Source organism: Panicum virgatum, chromosome 5K (assembly GCF_016808335.1).
Source record: "Panicum virgatum strain AP13 chromosome 5K, P.virgatum_v5, whole genome shotgun sequence".
Classification (NCBI taxonomy): Eukaryota; Viridiplantae; Streptophyta; class Magnoliopsida; order Poales; family Poaceae; genus Panicum; species Panicum virgatum.
Window position 1 is genome coordinate 52,958,129 of NC_053140.1, and position 13,844 is coordinate 52,971,972.

Below are 13,844 nucleotides of genomic sequence, written 5' to 3' on the forward strand. Positions count from 1 at the left end.
CGACCCTACAACCGCCCCACCTGCATATAGTCAGCCGAGCTCAACGTGAGACCACCAAAAGTAAATACATACATCCCAATTCTCCGTGACTACTCGACTCGCCCTAAGGGGCGGGTAGAAGTTCTGTACTTTCGAAGCAAGGCAGTACTCGGCTTACCGGTTTCGACTACCTCCTACTCCCGGCATGCGGTTAGTACAATTCAATCTCCGATCAGCACTGCCAACAACGTCCGGTCCTTAATCGACATAGACTGGGCTAAGACACCCAGAAACCTTGTCCTGCTGCCATACCTAAATATCATCATCTTTCCCCGTTCGGTCTCAATTTCCATTCATTCTATCTCAAATTCAATAACTCATGTTCTGGAATATACATACATACTATATATCGCGAGTAACCGGAAATTACTCGACTTCTAAACATCCTATATCTCACGAGTGAGAAGAAATCACTCAACTTCTACCGAGAACTATTAAGCATAGCATTACTATCGACATATACCCACTAGTATCAACTCAAGAGAACCTAGGAATCATGCAACTAAGGTTTCAAACAACTCCTGAAACGTAATGCACAAGTAATAAATACATATATAGGTGTCATAATTTGAAATAATAGGATGTGCACCGGGGCTTGGCTGAGGGTATCACTAAGTTAGTATTAATATTATTTTCGGCCTTGGGCCCTTCCGACCTTGGGCCGGGTCTTCGGTTGCTTCAGCGGGTCCTTCCGTCTCCTTGAGATGCCCACCGAACACTGTCTTGTGGTCCGGCTCCAACACTGCACCCTTCACGCCACCACGTTGTACAGCTAGCGTACCTAAATGAAGTGCAACAGTGCAAATATATGAATGCATGTGATATGAGAGATGCATACATGGACGATACAAATACAAAACAACACAAAAACCCGAGAATCAACGCTAACACTTGCACTAACTATCTCCTATCAGACCCGCACAGCAGCTGCCAATACCGGTCAGACCGGTGGCCACTGTCGGAAGTTTTGGGCAAATTCCGACAAAGGGTCCTCGGCCGATCGAATTAATTTCGTCGGAAGTTCCGACCCTGTTGTCGGAAGTTCCAACAGGCACATGTTCTATCAAAGCAAACGCCCTACCGGTCAACTGGTGGCTCGTACCGGTTAGACCGGTCGGCCAAAAATAACTCCAACTAAGTTCTAAACCACTGGTACAGCTCTATAATTTAACTTACATAATTCTTCTTACTTGTAAACAATCCCTTAATTTCTAAACATATTAACACATGAGGAAACCAGCTAACACTTCAAACTATGCTTTCTAGACATGAAACTTCAATATTGAACTACACATGCATAAATTAAATTACTGCCTAGACTTCATAATTTTTAGACCAATAGATTTGCCGAAACTAACTAAACAAGCCTAAAACACAACCTAAATTTTGACGGAGGCCAAAAAGAGTCATTTCACAAGAATTAATATTTTCCCTAGAGATTTAGATCCAAACATTCAAATAAAACTAATTTTGTATTTTTCAGATTTTTCCTTAATTTGTTAGGCAACCTACAAGTTTTCGCCCAATGAATAAAAGGGCCTCCGGTCAAACCGGCCCACCCGACCGGTCAGACCGGTCCTACATAACATAGCCACGCTACCGGTCAGACCGGTCCTGCCCAGACCAAAAGCTGAAATCCTTAGCGTGGCGAAAATCGCCCACCACTTCCAAAACCCTGCTAGGATCTAGTTCAGATATGCCCCTAAGGGTGTTTGACTAGAGGAAATCACTTAAATCCGCCTAGAAGAAGAGATCGAGCCATCCCAAGCTAGAGTACCTCGAATGAGTTCTTCCCCCGCGAGGAACTTGGATCCGACGCACCCCTGGGTAGGGAATCGTGGAGAAGGAGCCTTCCCACGCCGATTTGATCCTTTACCCGGCCTTGAGATTGAATTTAGGGTGAGGATTTGAAATCCTAGGGTTTGGGAAAGGAGGGGCTCGGGAAGGGAGTGAGGGAGCTGAGTGAGGCAAGTGAACTGATGAGGGAGAGAGAGAAGACTTAAATGTTGTGGGGCCCAAAGTGGTTGAAATAGGCTCAACCGGTCAGACCGGTTGCCTCAGCCGGTCAGACCGATCTAGCCTGACAAAGAAAATGCTATCTTATGGTTTGATCATTTAGGTTTGAAACTAATTATGATTAACTTTAATTATGATGAATTAACACCTGAGTGTTACAGCCTCTTCACGGCTGCGTACTAGAAGGCGGCATGTGTATTGAACATGGACATGGTGAACAATCGCATGTGTTAATGTGTGCACACGCGCCACTTTAACTTGAAACTCCAAAAATGCTCTAAAAACACGCACAACTTCAAAAATGTACCGGAGCTATTGCAATGCAATTCAGTGACTCAAACCGTTGGTAGTTATTAGCAGACGTAAACACTGCAACAAGGGGATCGGAACATCAAATGATAAGTAACTTTGCACGCTTCATACCCAAACTACAAAATTTTGAGACACTATACTAGTTCGTTTGTATGGTCGGGGTCAAACGATAACACTACTAGTTCGTTTGTACCTCTTGGTCGACAAAAAGTAAACGGCGGTTATTTCGCAGAAGAGATTTTTTTCACTCTCTGAACAGAAACATCACAATCTTGGAACACTCGTGTGCCAATGTGCCACAACCGTGCCCGTGCAGCAAAGAAAAATATTCCGAACACACGTTGCCTCTAGCAAACTGTTACGGTGCGACATGCAGCCATTCAGGGCACGCAAAAGGGGTTCCAACAAGACATCGATACTGTCTCATGCTAACCATCAAACCAAGCAAGGTATCGGTTCTAATTTTCCTGACAAGAGTCACCTGTAACTACTACTCATACGCAATTAGGGTGCCTTGGTTAACGCACAACTGATAAGAAAACCATCCCAGATCTCTTGGCCAACGCAGGGCACCACGCCTGTGGCAACTCAAGGATATTTGATTGTATATACTAAACATTCAAAAACTATCTGCTCAGCCACTTGTAGAGATTAGAAAATTGATTCAGATGAAGTTTGGCACATTTTGTATGGGCAAAACAAGATGCAAGTCAAAATGGTACAGCCACCTCGCATGTGGTCTACCACATCAATGTCTGGAATCAGCATGCTGCATGCCTGATGAGCTCATCACTTAACATTTCCGTTGCGAATCGAAGACCTGCATGGACCAGCTGATGTAGTAAAGGGTATCCCTTTGAATGTTGCAATTCCATTTTCGTCGGTACGAAGATGCTGGGTGCATGATACAATCAAGTTAGAGCTTAATGAGTTTACACTGTATGTTGTTAGCCAAGAACATCCGATGATAATTTGACAAGTGATGGAACATCATATCAAATAGGCCATTGGTAAAAGTGTACCGGGGTAATCTTGTCCAGCTGCTTTTTCTTTGGATTTAGAACATCTTCAGGCTTCCCATCAAACCTACACGGGAAACATGATTTAATCGAAAATGACAAAAGACAAGACCATTGTTAAAAATGCAGGCCAATACAAATGATACCCCCCCCCCCCAAAAAAAAGCAGAATAAAATTGAAAATAAGCTATATATTAATTTCAGAAGTAACCACAAGCACGCAGAATCTTTATTCTACAAGACCCCATGCACCCAAACAAAAATGTCAATTAAACTGACTTGCAATATTCCATTCCTAAAATGGAAAAAGTAAACTCATGCATGACTTCATTTAGATTACACTTGCAAGTTCTAAACATTGTTCATATGAATGAAAAACTAAGTTCGTACAACTTGACTAACACATTCATGAGAACAAATTGGAACAACTACATAGAATACTCTTAAGAAGCGCACAAGCAAGCCTTTAAATAGAGTATATACTGTCTATAAGAAATAGTTCTTACCCAGCAAATGAAATGCGTTCTCCAATCTTGGCTCCTCCTGGAGGAATCAAAGGCTCGACAGCCGTATGATCTTCAGTTGAAGCGCATAGAACCTAAGCAGAAGATTAATAATTACTACCAAAAAGAATATCTCAATAAAAACCTCCCAATAACAAAAGTGCACTTACAGTTTGGACCAGAGTTAAGAAACTTCAGTTTGATTGTACTACTTTGCTGACAAGACATTTCAAATTAGAATTAACATATGTACAGTTGTTTATTATTTTCTCCAGTGAAAAGTGTTACACCATTATGTTACCTATTTCTTGTGTCAGGAAACAGCAGACAGTAAGACTTGTTTATTCCTCCATGGTAGTCCCTCCACTTTACGTTATTAGGCATATATTTTGTTCATCAATACGAGGCTTATTTCATAACCAAAGCAAAATGTGTGCTGTTCCACAGGGGTGAAGCTACGTTATGCTTCCCTGGTGCCGGTGCACCACAGTAAAAAGACGTACTCCCTACCAACATGCTCACATTTATCATATAAACTCTAACTTTATCTATGTACTCAGGTGTCCAACGAAGTAGTGCACCATGGTAGTTTTGCCACCAACTTCACCCCTGTTGTCCCCTACAGGGGTGGAGCTGGGCCAGCCCAACGCCTAGGGCCACTCCATGGACTGACTGGGCTTGCTTGGCTGGACCTTATTGCTACAGTATTGCACAGTGTAGAGAAAATGGATCACGCCTAGGGCCATGGCCCTAGTGGCCCTAGGGCTTTCCTCCGCCCCTGGTTCCCTATTTATCCCTAATAACTACTTCACCTTTTAATTTTAAATGCTTACATAGTTATATGCATGCATTAAATATAGTCTTTTTAGATAGTAATCAGAGGTAGGGTAGTCATTTTGAATGGTTTATTGGTTTGTGTGTATGGAGGATTGGAGGGAGTAGTATATTGGGAAGTTTTTGACAAAACAATTAGCCTGCTACAGCCATATTTCAAGTTGTTTCACTGAGCTACACAATTGCAAACATAATAGATAGGACATACCAATCCAGCAGACATGACATCCCTCAGCTTCCCAGGCTTCACATTCGTGATCAAGACAACATGCCGATTCTGAAAGGAGAAATTGTCAGGTGTTTCTAGCAATACGCAGCCACAAACAACTTCAGAGAGCAAAATGTTTGAAAACAATTTGAGTTCCTTCTTAATGCTAACCACTCACAGTAAGATCATCCGGGCTGCAGTACTTTGCAAGACCAATAACAACTTGACGCACATTACCATCTCCCAAATCTATCTCCTCAACCAAAAGACTGCACAATGATCAATCAGAATGTTAGATTGAATACTACAACAGAAGCATTGAGAAAAATCAAAGCATTGTGAAAATGTGAAACTAGAGCACCTGTCAGCAGATGGATGCTTCCATGCTTTACGGATAAGGCCAACCTGTATATTCAGGATACTGATATTGCACTCTGAATCCTTGTCTGCAGTTTTCTCCGGAGCTTTCTCTGAAGCTTTCTCTGCAGTTTTTCCTGCAGACTTATCTTTCTTCTTCTCACCAGAGGTTTTGTTGTCTTTCGCGGCAGTAGTTTCCTTTTCAGGAGCCTTAGTCTAAAGTCAACCAAGAAAGGAAATTACAAACCTATAAAAAAAGAACTTCTACAAGAAAGTAATCTCAATAAACAAACGTGAAATCAGCACTGCTATTAAAAACTTATAAATGACATGCCATATAAACTAGTATAAAACAATAAGGAGTCCATCAAACTTTGTAACACATTGTACATGTAACAGCATAATCACAAAGGTGCAATGAATTTAAATATGCAATACTGAGGCAAGAAACTATAGGATGAGAAGAGATGAAAATGCCAAAAAAAATTACATTCAAATATTTACAGTAGAATGAGCCTGCAAATGTTTCCCAGAAGTACTGATCAAGAAGACCAGATAAGTGTGAGAGCTAACGAGAATTCGTATAATGGCAGAAAAAACTACCTCCCCTGCAGGTTTCTTTGAGTCAGTGCTTCCATTTGACTTGTCAGCATTCTTCTGTCCGGAAACAGCTTTCTTTGAACTTGATTCAGTGTCTACTTTATCAGCTTTCTTCGGATGCTACCAAACAGAAAAAGGAAAGGTACAATTACTTCAATGATCCTAAAACCAACCTTTTTTCTGAAGAATGTTTAAAAGATGACAAAAAAAAGTCAAGTCAATTATCATCTTAGCATTTCTCTGCGGATTTTTAACCAGCACCATAGTAGCATTGAAACAAAGTTGCATCAAGTTATGACAAGAGTACAAAATTTACCTTGCCAAACAGGCAAGCACATACATAAATTTTTAAACACCATAAACAGCATGTAAACAGATTTCCAAATTTCCAGTTAGATTTGAAATCTGGTATCATAAAGAGATACAATAGTATAACATTTCGAGCACATTCCCAAAAAAAATTACTTACAGAAGGTGGATCAAAGACAGACTTGGCCAGATTTATCTTTTGCGAAGTTGTACCAAAATCAACAATGTTCTGCATCATAGGTAAATATTAACATGAGACACCATCATTGAATGATCCCAGAGGAATATGAAAGTGGTATCAATGAGCATCCTTTTGATTACAGATGCCAGTTTTTGTAAAAACACAACAAGAGACTTCCATCAGCACTAGGGGTGCACCTCCAACCCTCTTAGTTCAAATATTTGTGCTACTTCTCCAAAATATGGGATCTCATTTTGGAGAAGTAGCAAAAATATTTGCACTAAAGAGGGTTGTAGGTGCACCTAAGGGTGACCAATTTATTACACCCCTAATCAGCACAGAATCACTGGTATTTTAATAGAAATAAACTATGAGTTTTTGTAAGAGATTGTGAAGATAATAACATAGCAGACGAACACTGCACTTGTGTAAGTGATATGACGTAAATCATTAGTTGATTATAAAACGCGCAAATGCTAGATCTTTCAAAGTAATTTGAATCATTTTTGGATATCAGACAACATCAGTGTATTACAAATCTGGCTAATTTCAATTTCAAATATTGTTGGGGGTCAGATGAGGCATCTCAGAAATGATAAACTAATAGCCTACTAGAATAGTCTCATTTCAAGGATATCACCAAAGGGTCGAAGAAAAATGTAGAGATCGTTTTCAACTGTGAGTTCAAAAGAAATTCTAAAGCTGAGCAACACATGGAACCATGACAAGGAGAATTACAATCAATTGATCCTTTCTTCTACAGAAAGAGTAGTATTTCATATAGACAGACAGGAGTAAGTTAGCATAAATAAATAGAAAGGCTCATCATAAACCTGAATGTAGTCCATCCACCGCCATACATGAGGAAATTTCTGCAACTCACTGTCGCTGACACGAGTCTGAAACGAGTAGGGCAATTAAAATTTCAAATAATTTCAAATAATATTTATAGGATAGTAAGATATAATAATAAAGATACAAAATAGCATCCATCAAAACATGTAATTTTTCAAACTATAGACCTTACAGAGTCCACTTCATAAAAAAAAAGCGATTAATACTAACTTAGTTACAAAATAGATGTTTTCATGACTTGATAATATGTGCCTTCAAACTTTTTACAATTTGTAGAGCTAAAAGGTTGATGGGTTGGAAACATAAAAACAAAACTAGTAGAGTTGTCATTAATTACGAATACCAAATTATACTAGTAAATTTGACATCTGATAAAGGTTCCAACATAATTTGGTAGTCGTAATTAATGACAACTCTACTAGTTTGCATTAATTACGAGTACCCACCAAAGATGAAAAAATGTGTATAAGAACATTGGTTTTGGTATATGAGAGGGGTAATAAAATATGCAAATTTGGCATCTGTTGAAGGTTCCGACATTGCACAAACTGGTAATGTTACATCACCATACCACGAAAGCTTGAACAGTAGCAAACACGACGATATCAGCAACTGATGGTTTAAGACCATCACCAAGCAGTACAGACTTCTGGGACAAATCCTGATTCAGATTATCAAGCAATGCATGCTGTTTTCCATCACTTCCAGCAAAATCACTGGAAAATTTTACCCACTTCATCACCTATGCAAAAGGAAGATGTGTCACTTATGCAGTAGCATCTAGCAAGTGGGTTTGGTGTACCGAACCTGCAAAGGTCATTACCTCATCCTGAGATGATTTCACAATATGTGAAAACAGACTTGCAATATCACTCTGTTCAATAGTTGTATTGGATACCGTGCTCTGTAGAATTAAGAAAAGAAGTTAGTAACAACCTCCAGACAAAATAATCAGCCTGCACATATTTGAAATTTGGACAAAGTTTATTCAAATAAACAAGCACAGTAGAAGCAAGAAGAACGGTAAGTACAGGCTTACAGAGTTATACCACAATATAATGAAATAAAACAAAATCATTGTCATCCACAAATGTTGTGCATTGTGCAGCGGACAGGACTTAAAAGCATCAAGAATACAGAAGATAAGTGATGTAAAAAAAATTAGGCCTGAAGAAAAACCAAAGTTAACAGCCTAACAGGTATAGACAACTGAAATAGTAACATACAAAAGAAATGAAAATTCCGCAAGTGAGATTTCATCATTTCAAGCTTCATCTCCATGTGACCATGCATGTGACTAAACTATAAGCTGTTCTATCTGTATCGCAAACAGTAGCCAAAATATTGCAGCTAATTAGACTGTTCATTTCACATGCCATCTTCCAGACTAAACACCCTTCGCGTACTTAGCTAAATTTTTTATTGTAGCACGATTCATCAGCAACATGAACCATGAGGTCGTCAATTCCTGATTTGTGTAACTGTCAAACGTTACACGATGGGCCCTCCACACTCCCACAAACGCTGAATGTGTGTAAACGACTAGTATCTTCCAAACTGTATGCACGAAATCACCATACCCAAAGAGGTACATCTCGCTAAACCTGTATTTTATGACATCTATCCGCCACTACTAAGCCATAGTTTTTTTTTTGTGAACTAAACCTCGCCTAAAGCACAACAAATCTGCAACCAAAAATCCCGGCACGGTCCAGAAAAGACCAAACAAATCTGACTGCAAAACCTAATCGGCAAGCACTGCATGGCAGGAAAAAAAATGGAACTCTATCGCATGATTCGCTTCGAAGCAGCCAAAATCTATCAGATGGAGGTTGGGCGCTTACGGGATCGACGTTGAGGTGCTTGCATAGCGCGCAGGCCATGACCCGCTTGGTCCCCGTGAGGTCCGCCGCCGCCGCCATTAGCACGCGGAGTCTCGAGCTCGGCGAGGAAAGGGGTGGAGGAAGTGAAGACGAGGGAGGTGGATGATTTAGGCCTTCAGGTTCACCAGTGGGCTGCTAAGTGCCGACCGTCCCGTCAGTCCTTGTGTTTGGGCTGCACTACTGAGCTTACTTCCGCGTCGTGTGGGCTTGGGTTCTATAGCTTGAGCAGATTTGGGCCGTGACGCTGCTTTCGGCCAAGTTTTGGGCTTCTTCCTATTTTGGGCTCTCCCAACTCAAGAAATGATGGGCCATGTTTTTAGACAGCGTAACTAAAGGAAAAGAAAAAGAAACGTGCATCGCATTCGCATTCGCACTTATTTTAATATGTCCCTGAGCTTGTGCAGCTAGCAACTGGTCGACTGCTTTCCCCCGAAACCAAAGATGCACTTTTTCGAAAGGAAAAAACAACAACAAGAAGAAGAAGAAGATGCTACGCGATGCAACAACACTCGTAAACAAACCAAGTCAAACGAAACAACGACGACACCCAGGGTCTTGACTCGTGACGCGTCCCTCACGCTCGCCGCGTCTCGACTCCCGAAGCACGATGTCCTGTAGTATACTCCTATGCCGCTGCGCGGAGGGAGGAGGGTGTTTTTTTTTTGAACTCAGAGGGAGGAGGGCGGTGGTTGACAATCTGACGCGAGAATCTAATGCGCAGGGTGGGCGAAGCGCGGAGCCAGGACGCGATGCCCGCCGCACGTGGGCCGCCCGCGCCTCGCCCCGGAAACGAGGGCACGCGGGAGCGCTGCGCGGCGACGGAGATGCCAATGCCAATGCCCATGCCAATGCCAATGTCATCCGGGGCTTGGTGGGGCTCCCAGCATCGATCGACGTGAATGCGACGGCAGCGTCGGCGTCGGTGCTGTTAGAGCAAATATTATAGCGACCGGCAAGCCGGCTGAATCCGTGCTGGCGGAGCGAGAAGAGGAGAGAGAATGCTCAGCGGGCGTGTGGCGAGACGCCGGCTGGAAGCCGGCGAACAGCGATCCTATTCGCTGCGGGCGCTGCAGAGTTCCTTTCGATTGGTTGCATGTGCTGCTGCGCAGCTCCCGACGCAGCTCCGAGCCACACTGGAGCTTTATTTCGCCGGCTAGCGGGCGGAATCATAAGCCATGCTCTTAAGCAGCCAGCAGTGGGCTGCGACCTGCTCACCTGCCCCTGTGGGCACTGGGCAGACGACTGCGCCGGAGCGCACGGTGCCGCCGCGCGCGCTGGCTCTGGCGATGCCGGTGCCGATGCATGGCAAGCTCTGTTTCAGATCGAGGCATTGGCATGCAAAGGCAGTTGGAGCAGCGCCCGTCGCTACAGGTGAGGTGAGGGTGAGGCCGTCTGTCCGGTCGTGGTCGAGACGCGACGGCTACACGCGGGCATGGGGTAGGGCCTCGATCGACTCGGCGGCCACTCCAGTGACGACGCCCCTGGACGCCGGCGGGGACAGCAGGGCGCGCGCCATAAATGCGCCCACCGGTGCCTGCACCTCATCGCCGTGCATAGCCTAGGCGGGCGCCGTAATAAATGAGGCCCCGGAGCCCAAGGCCGCGGTTGGTGCCGATGGATTCCCATGGAAGCGAGAGGAAGAAGCACGTGCATCAGTCGCCGGTCGGGGAGTACTCTATCGGTAGTGCACGCGACGCCTTGCCGTGCGCCGCCGGCTACGCAGCGAGGCCTCCGCCCGTCGGCAGCGGTCGAGGCGAAACAAACGGGCGCGAGCAGGCTGAGCAGCTACGACCAAGGGCAGGCCCCGTCCGTTCGCAGCACGCGGCTCAAGTTGAGTATTTTTTTCCCCAGGGACTGGCTCGTGTAGGTTTTTTTATAATAGCTCATATCATATAGGATTGAATTATTACTAGTAGTGCTGTAGAATCTAGTACTCCAGCTGATCAATCACGTAACGTGAGCGCAGGACTAGTAGAGAACAACCGAGCCTGCAAGGGCCTTCTTGTTTGGTTCATGGTAGTTAGTAGCACACGCATTTTCTAAAAAAAAATTTCACATGCATGAACTACTAAATAAAATCTATTTGCAAATTTTTTTAGGGATGTGAGTATTTTTTCGCGACGAATCTAATAACGGTAATTAATTTATGACTGGTAACCATCTTCTAATCACGCGGTCAAAAGTTTTATTAGATTCTTCATAATTCCTAGCGCAGTGATTTTGAAGTTTATTTTATAAAATAATTTTATTTGACACCGTAATTAATAATTAAAATTTTTTAGTACTCTCTAGTACAGAAAATTAAGGTCCTATTTAGTTCCATTGCAAAAAAATTTTGCGTTGGAATTTTACTAATTTGAAGTACTAAATGAAGTCTATTTACAAAACTTTTTCACAGATGGGTTGTAAATCGCGAGACGAATCTAATGATGCTAATTAATTCATGATTAATTAATAATTAGCGGGTGGTTACTGTAGCACCACTGTTGCAAATCATGAATTAAGTAGGCTCATTATATTCGTCTCGCGATTTACAGCCCATTTATAAAAAAAATTTATAAATAGGCTTCATTTAGTACTCCATACATGTGTCGAAATATTCGATGCGACGGTTTTTTTACGTTTACGGAATTAATTTATGGGTGGAAACTAAAGCCTAAACAGGACTAAGAAATAAATAAAGGTGAGGCTGGTAACGGTACGGGACAGCGTCCTCGGAGAACGGGCTACGGCTTCGGGGAGTAAAAAATTTTCTCCGCAGGAGGTAGCCGGGCAGTGTACGGGTCAAATCTCTCGAAGGGGTGTGTTTAGTTCCCACAAACTTTCCAAATTTTCCATCACATCCATCACATTTCCTATCACATTGAAACATTAAATATAGCAAATAACCCATACATGGAGTACTAAATATAGTTAAATAAAAAAACTAATTGCATAGTTTTGATGTACATTGCGAGACGAATCTTTTGAGTCTAGTTAGGTCATGGTAGGACAATATTTACCACAAACAAACGAAAAATACTACAGTATACTACAGTGACTGATGTGACTTTTTCTCCTTTTTTTCCCATCTAAACACAGCCAAGGTCACTCCACTGTCCACTCGCACGGGACGCGTGCGAGCGAGCTGAACCGAATCTTCGCAACAGCAACGCGACAAAAAACCTGACCGGCGTCCGGCGATCCCCACGGAGCCACCCACGATCCCCTCCGACCAATGACGCTGCCATCTCGCTAGCAGACCAGCCCAGGCTGATTCACTTTATTTGCCTTGTTCGGCTGGTGGATTCAGCCGGATTCAGCCAGCCACAATAGTATTTTTCTCTCACGCAAAATCAGCCCAGTCACCAGCCAACTAGCCAGCCAACAGTATTTTCCTCTCACGCGAAATCCGCCAGCCATCCAGCCAGCCAGCCAGCCGAACAAGCCCATTACTTCTACTACTTTGTTCGAGGAGTTTGCAATACGTTTTCTTTTGTTTGAAGGAGTGTGCGGTGTGCCTTCTATAGTGTACGACCAATGTCAACAGATGAATGACACAAGATGAACAATGCAGGGTTCAAAAGATGAATGGAGTTAAAATGGAAATAGGGTGCGGTGGCACTTCTATAGTTTTTGAAATGGCACTTCTATAGTTCCCCTTCCAATCAATAAGTAGCCTGTGCACGTTGCTTTCGAGTGAATCAAAAGCAATACTACTCTCCTCCACAGCACTACTCTTAAACCTTTCTGTAGGTTGCACTAGCTAGGAATACTGAATCCCCGGTACAGGGCATCGGAGCACTCAATTTCCCGTGATTAAAGCATACTTGGGTATACTTATTCGCTCGACATGACATGCTTCGGCTACACTCCTACCCTACTTTTATTTTGGGTAAGTTCCTACTACCCTCGAAGTCTCGCTGTCAGTACGCACAACTCATCCTGCCGGCGACACGTTTGATGATACGCCCGGCTACTGTGTTCGGATGATCTGAAGAACAGATGGAGGAACCTTTTTGTTAGGCACTCGATCCGCCCGACCTGACTGCGCCACTTCCTACCTGGCGATTAGTGCCGTGCTGCGGTGGAAAGGTGGTGCGTGCTCCATGGCTTGGCTTCGGGCTTCCCCACCCGGTCGGCAGCCATCATCCGGCGAGTGCGTCCGAGGCCTTTGCACCTTCGCCTTGTTCGGCTGCGAGATTCAGCCAGCCACAACAGTGTTTTCCTCTCACGCCAAATCAGTCAGCCAGCCATCCAATCAGCCAACCAGTAATATTTTCCTCTCACGTCAAATCAGCCAGTCAGCCGAACAAGGCGCTTGTTTACTCCTCGCGACGAGCGGAGCTAGAGCAGATCAGATCGGCGCCGGCGCGTGCAGCAGCGAGGTGAATGCTGCCAGCCGCGGCGCTGCTGGAATTATTGCACGACGTGGCGGTGGCGGTGGAGGGAGAGGAGTCTGAGGAGCAAAAGGATAGCCGATGCCTTTAAATTTTTTTTTAAAAAAAAGCCAGGCCATTCAATTTTCGCGGTGAAGGCCGGTGGCGCGGCGGCTGCGATCCGCCAGGCCATTCAAAGGGCAGGTGATGTTCTCTGAAGGCATGCCTTCTCGACGGGAAAATAGGAGTGCTTTTTGTTCCGCTACTCAAAATCGGTGTTTGGTCTATCACCGAATGAAAGAAATGGTTAGCAACTAGCAAGTTAATCTGTTAAAGTAACAGGGAGCAGAGCAAGAAGACAGATTTCGAA

General features: G+C 43.6%; 1 protein-coding gene across 2 annotated transcripts; it reads right to left on the minus strand.

Annotated features, from left to right (window-relative positions):
* Window positions 1–2,897: 2,897 nt before the first annotated feature.
* Window positions 2,898–9,240, minus strand: LOC120708491 (aminoacyl tRNA synthase complex-interacting multifunctional protein 1-like). Of its 2 annotated transcripts, XM_039993776.1 has the most exons (12): window positions 9,078–9,240; window positions 8,057–8,137; window positions 7,805–7,975; window positions 7,212–7,277; window positions 6,358–6,426; window positions 5,892–6,008; window positions 5,293–5,504; window positions 5,110–5,200; window positions 4,932–5,000; window positions 3,893–3,984; window positions 3,390–3,453; window positions 2,898–3,261 (listed from the first exon to the last, which is right to left on the minus strand). In XM_039993776.1, exons 1-12 carry the CDS (start codon window positions 9,153–9,155, stop codon window positions 3,157–3,159), a joined length of 1,215 nt encoding a protein of 404 aa, XP_039849710.1. In that variant the 5' UTR covers window positions 9,156–9,240; the 3' UTR covers window positions 2,898–3,156. The 2 variants fall into 2 exon arrangements, with proteins under 2 accessions (XP_039849710.1, XP_039849711.1); XM_039993777.1 differs by lacking the exon at window positions 5,892–6,008.
* Window positions 9,241–13,844: the final 4,604 nt, after the last annotated feature.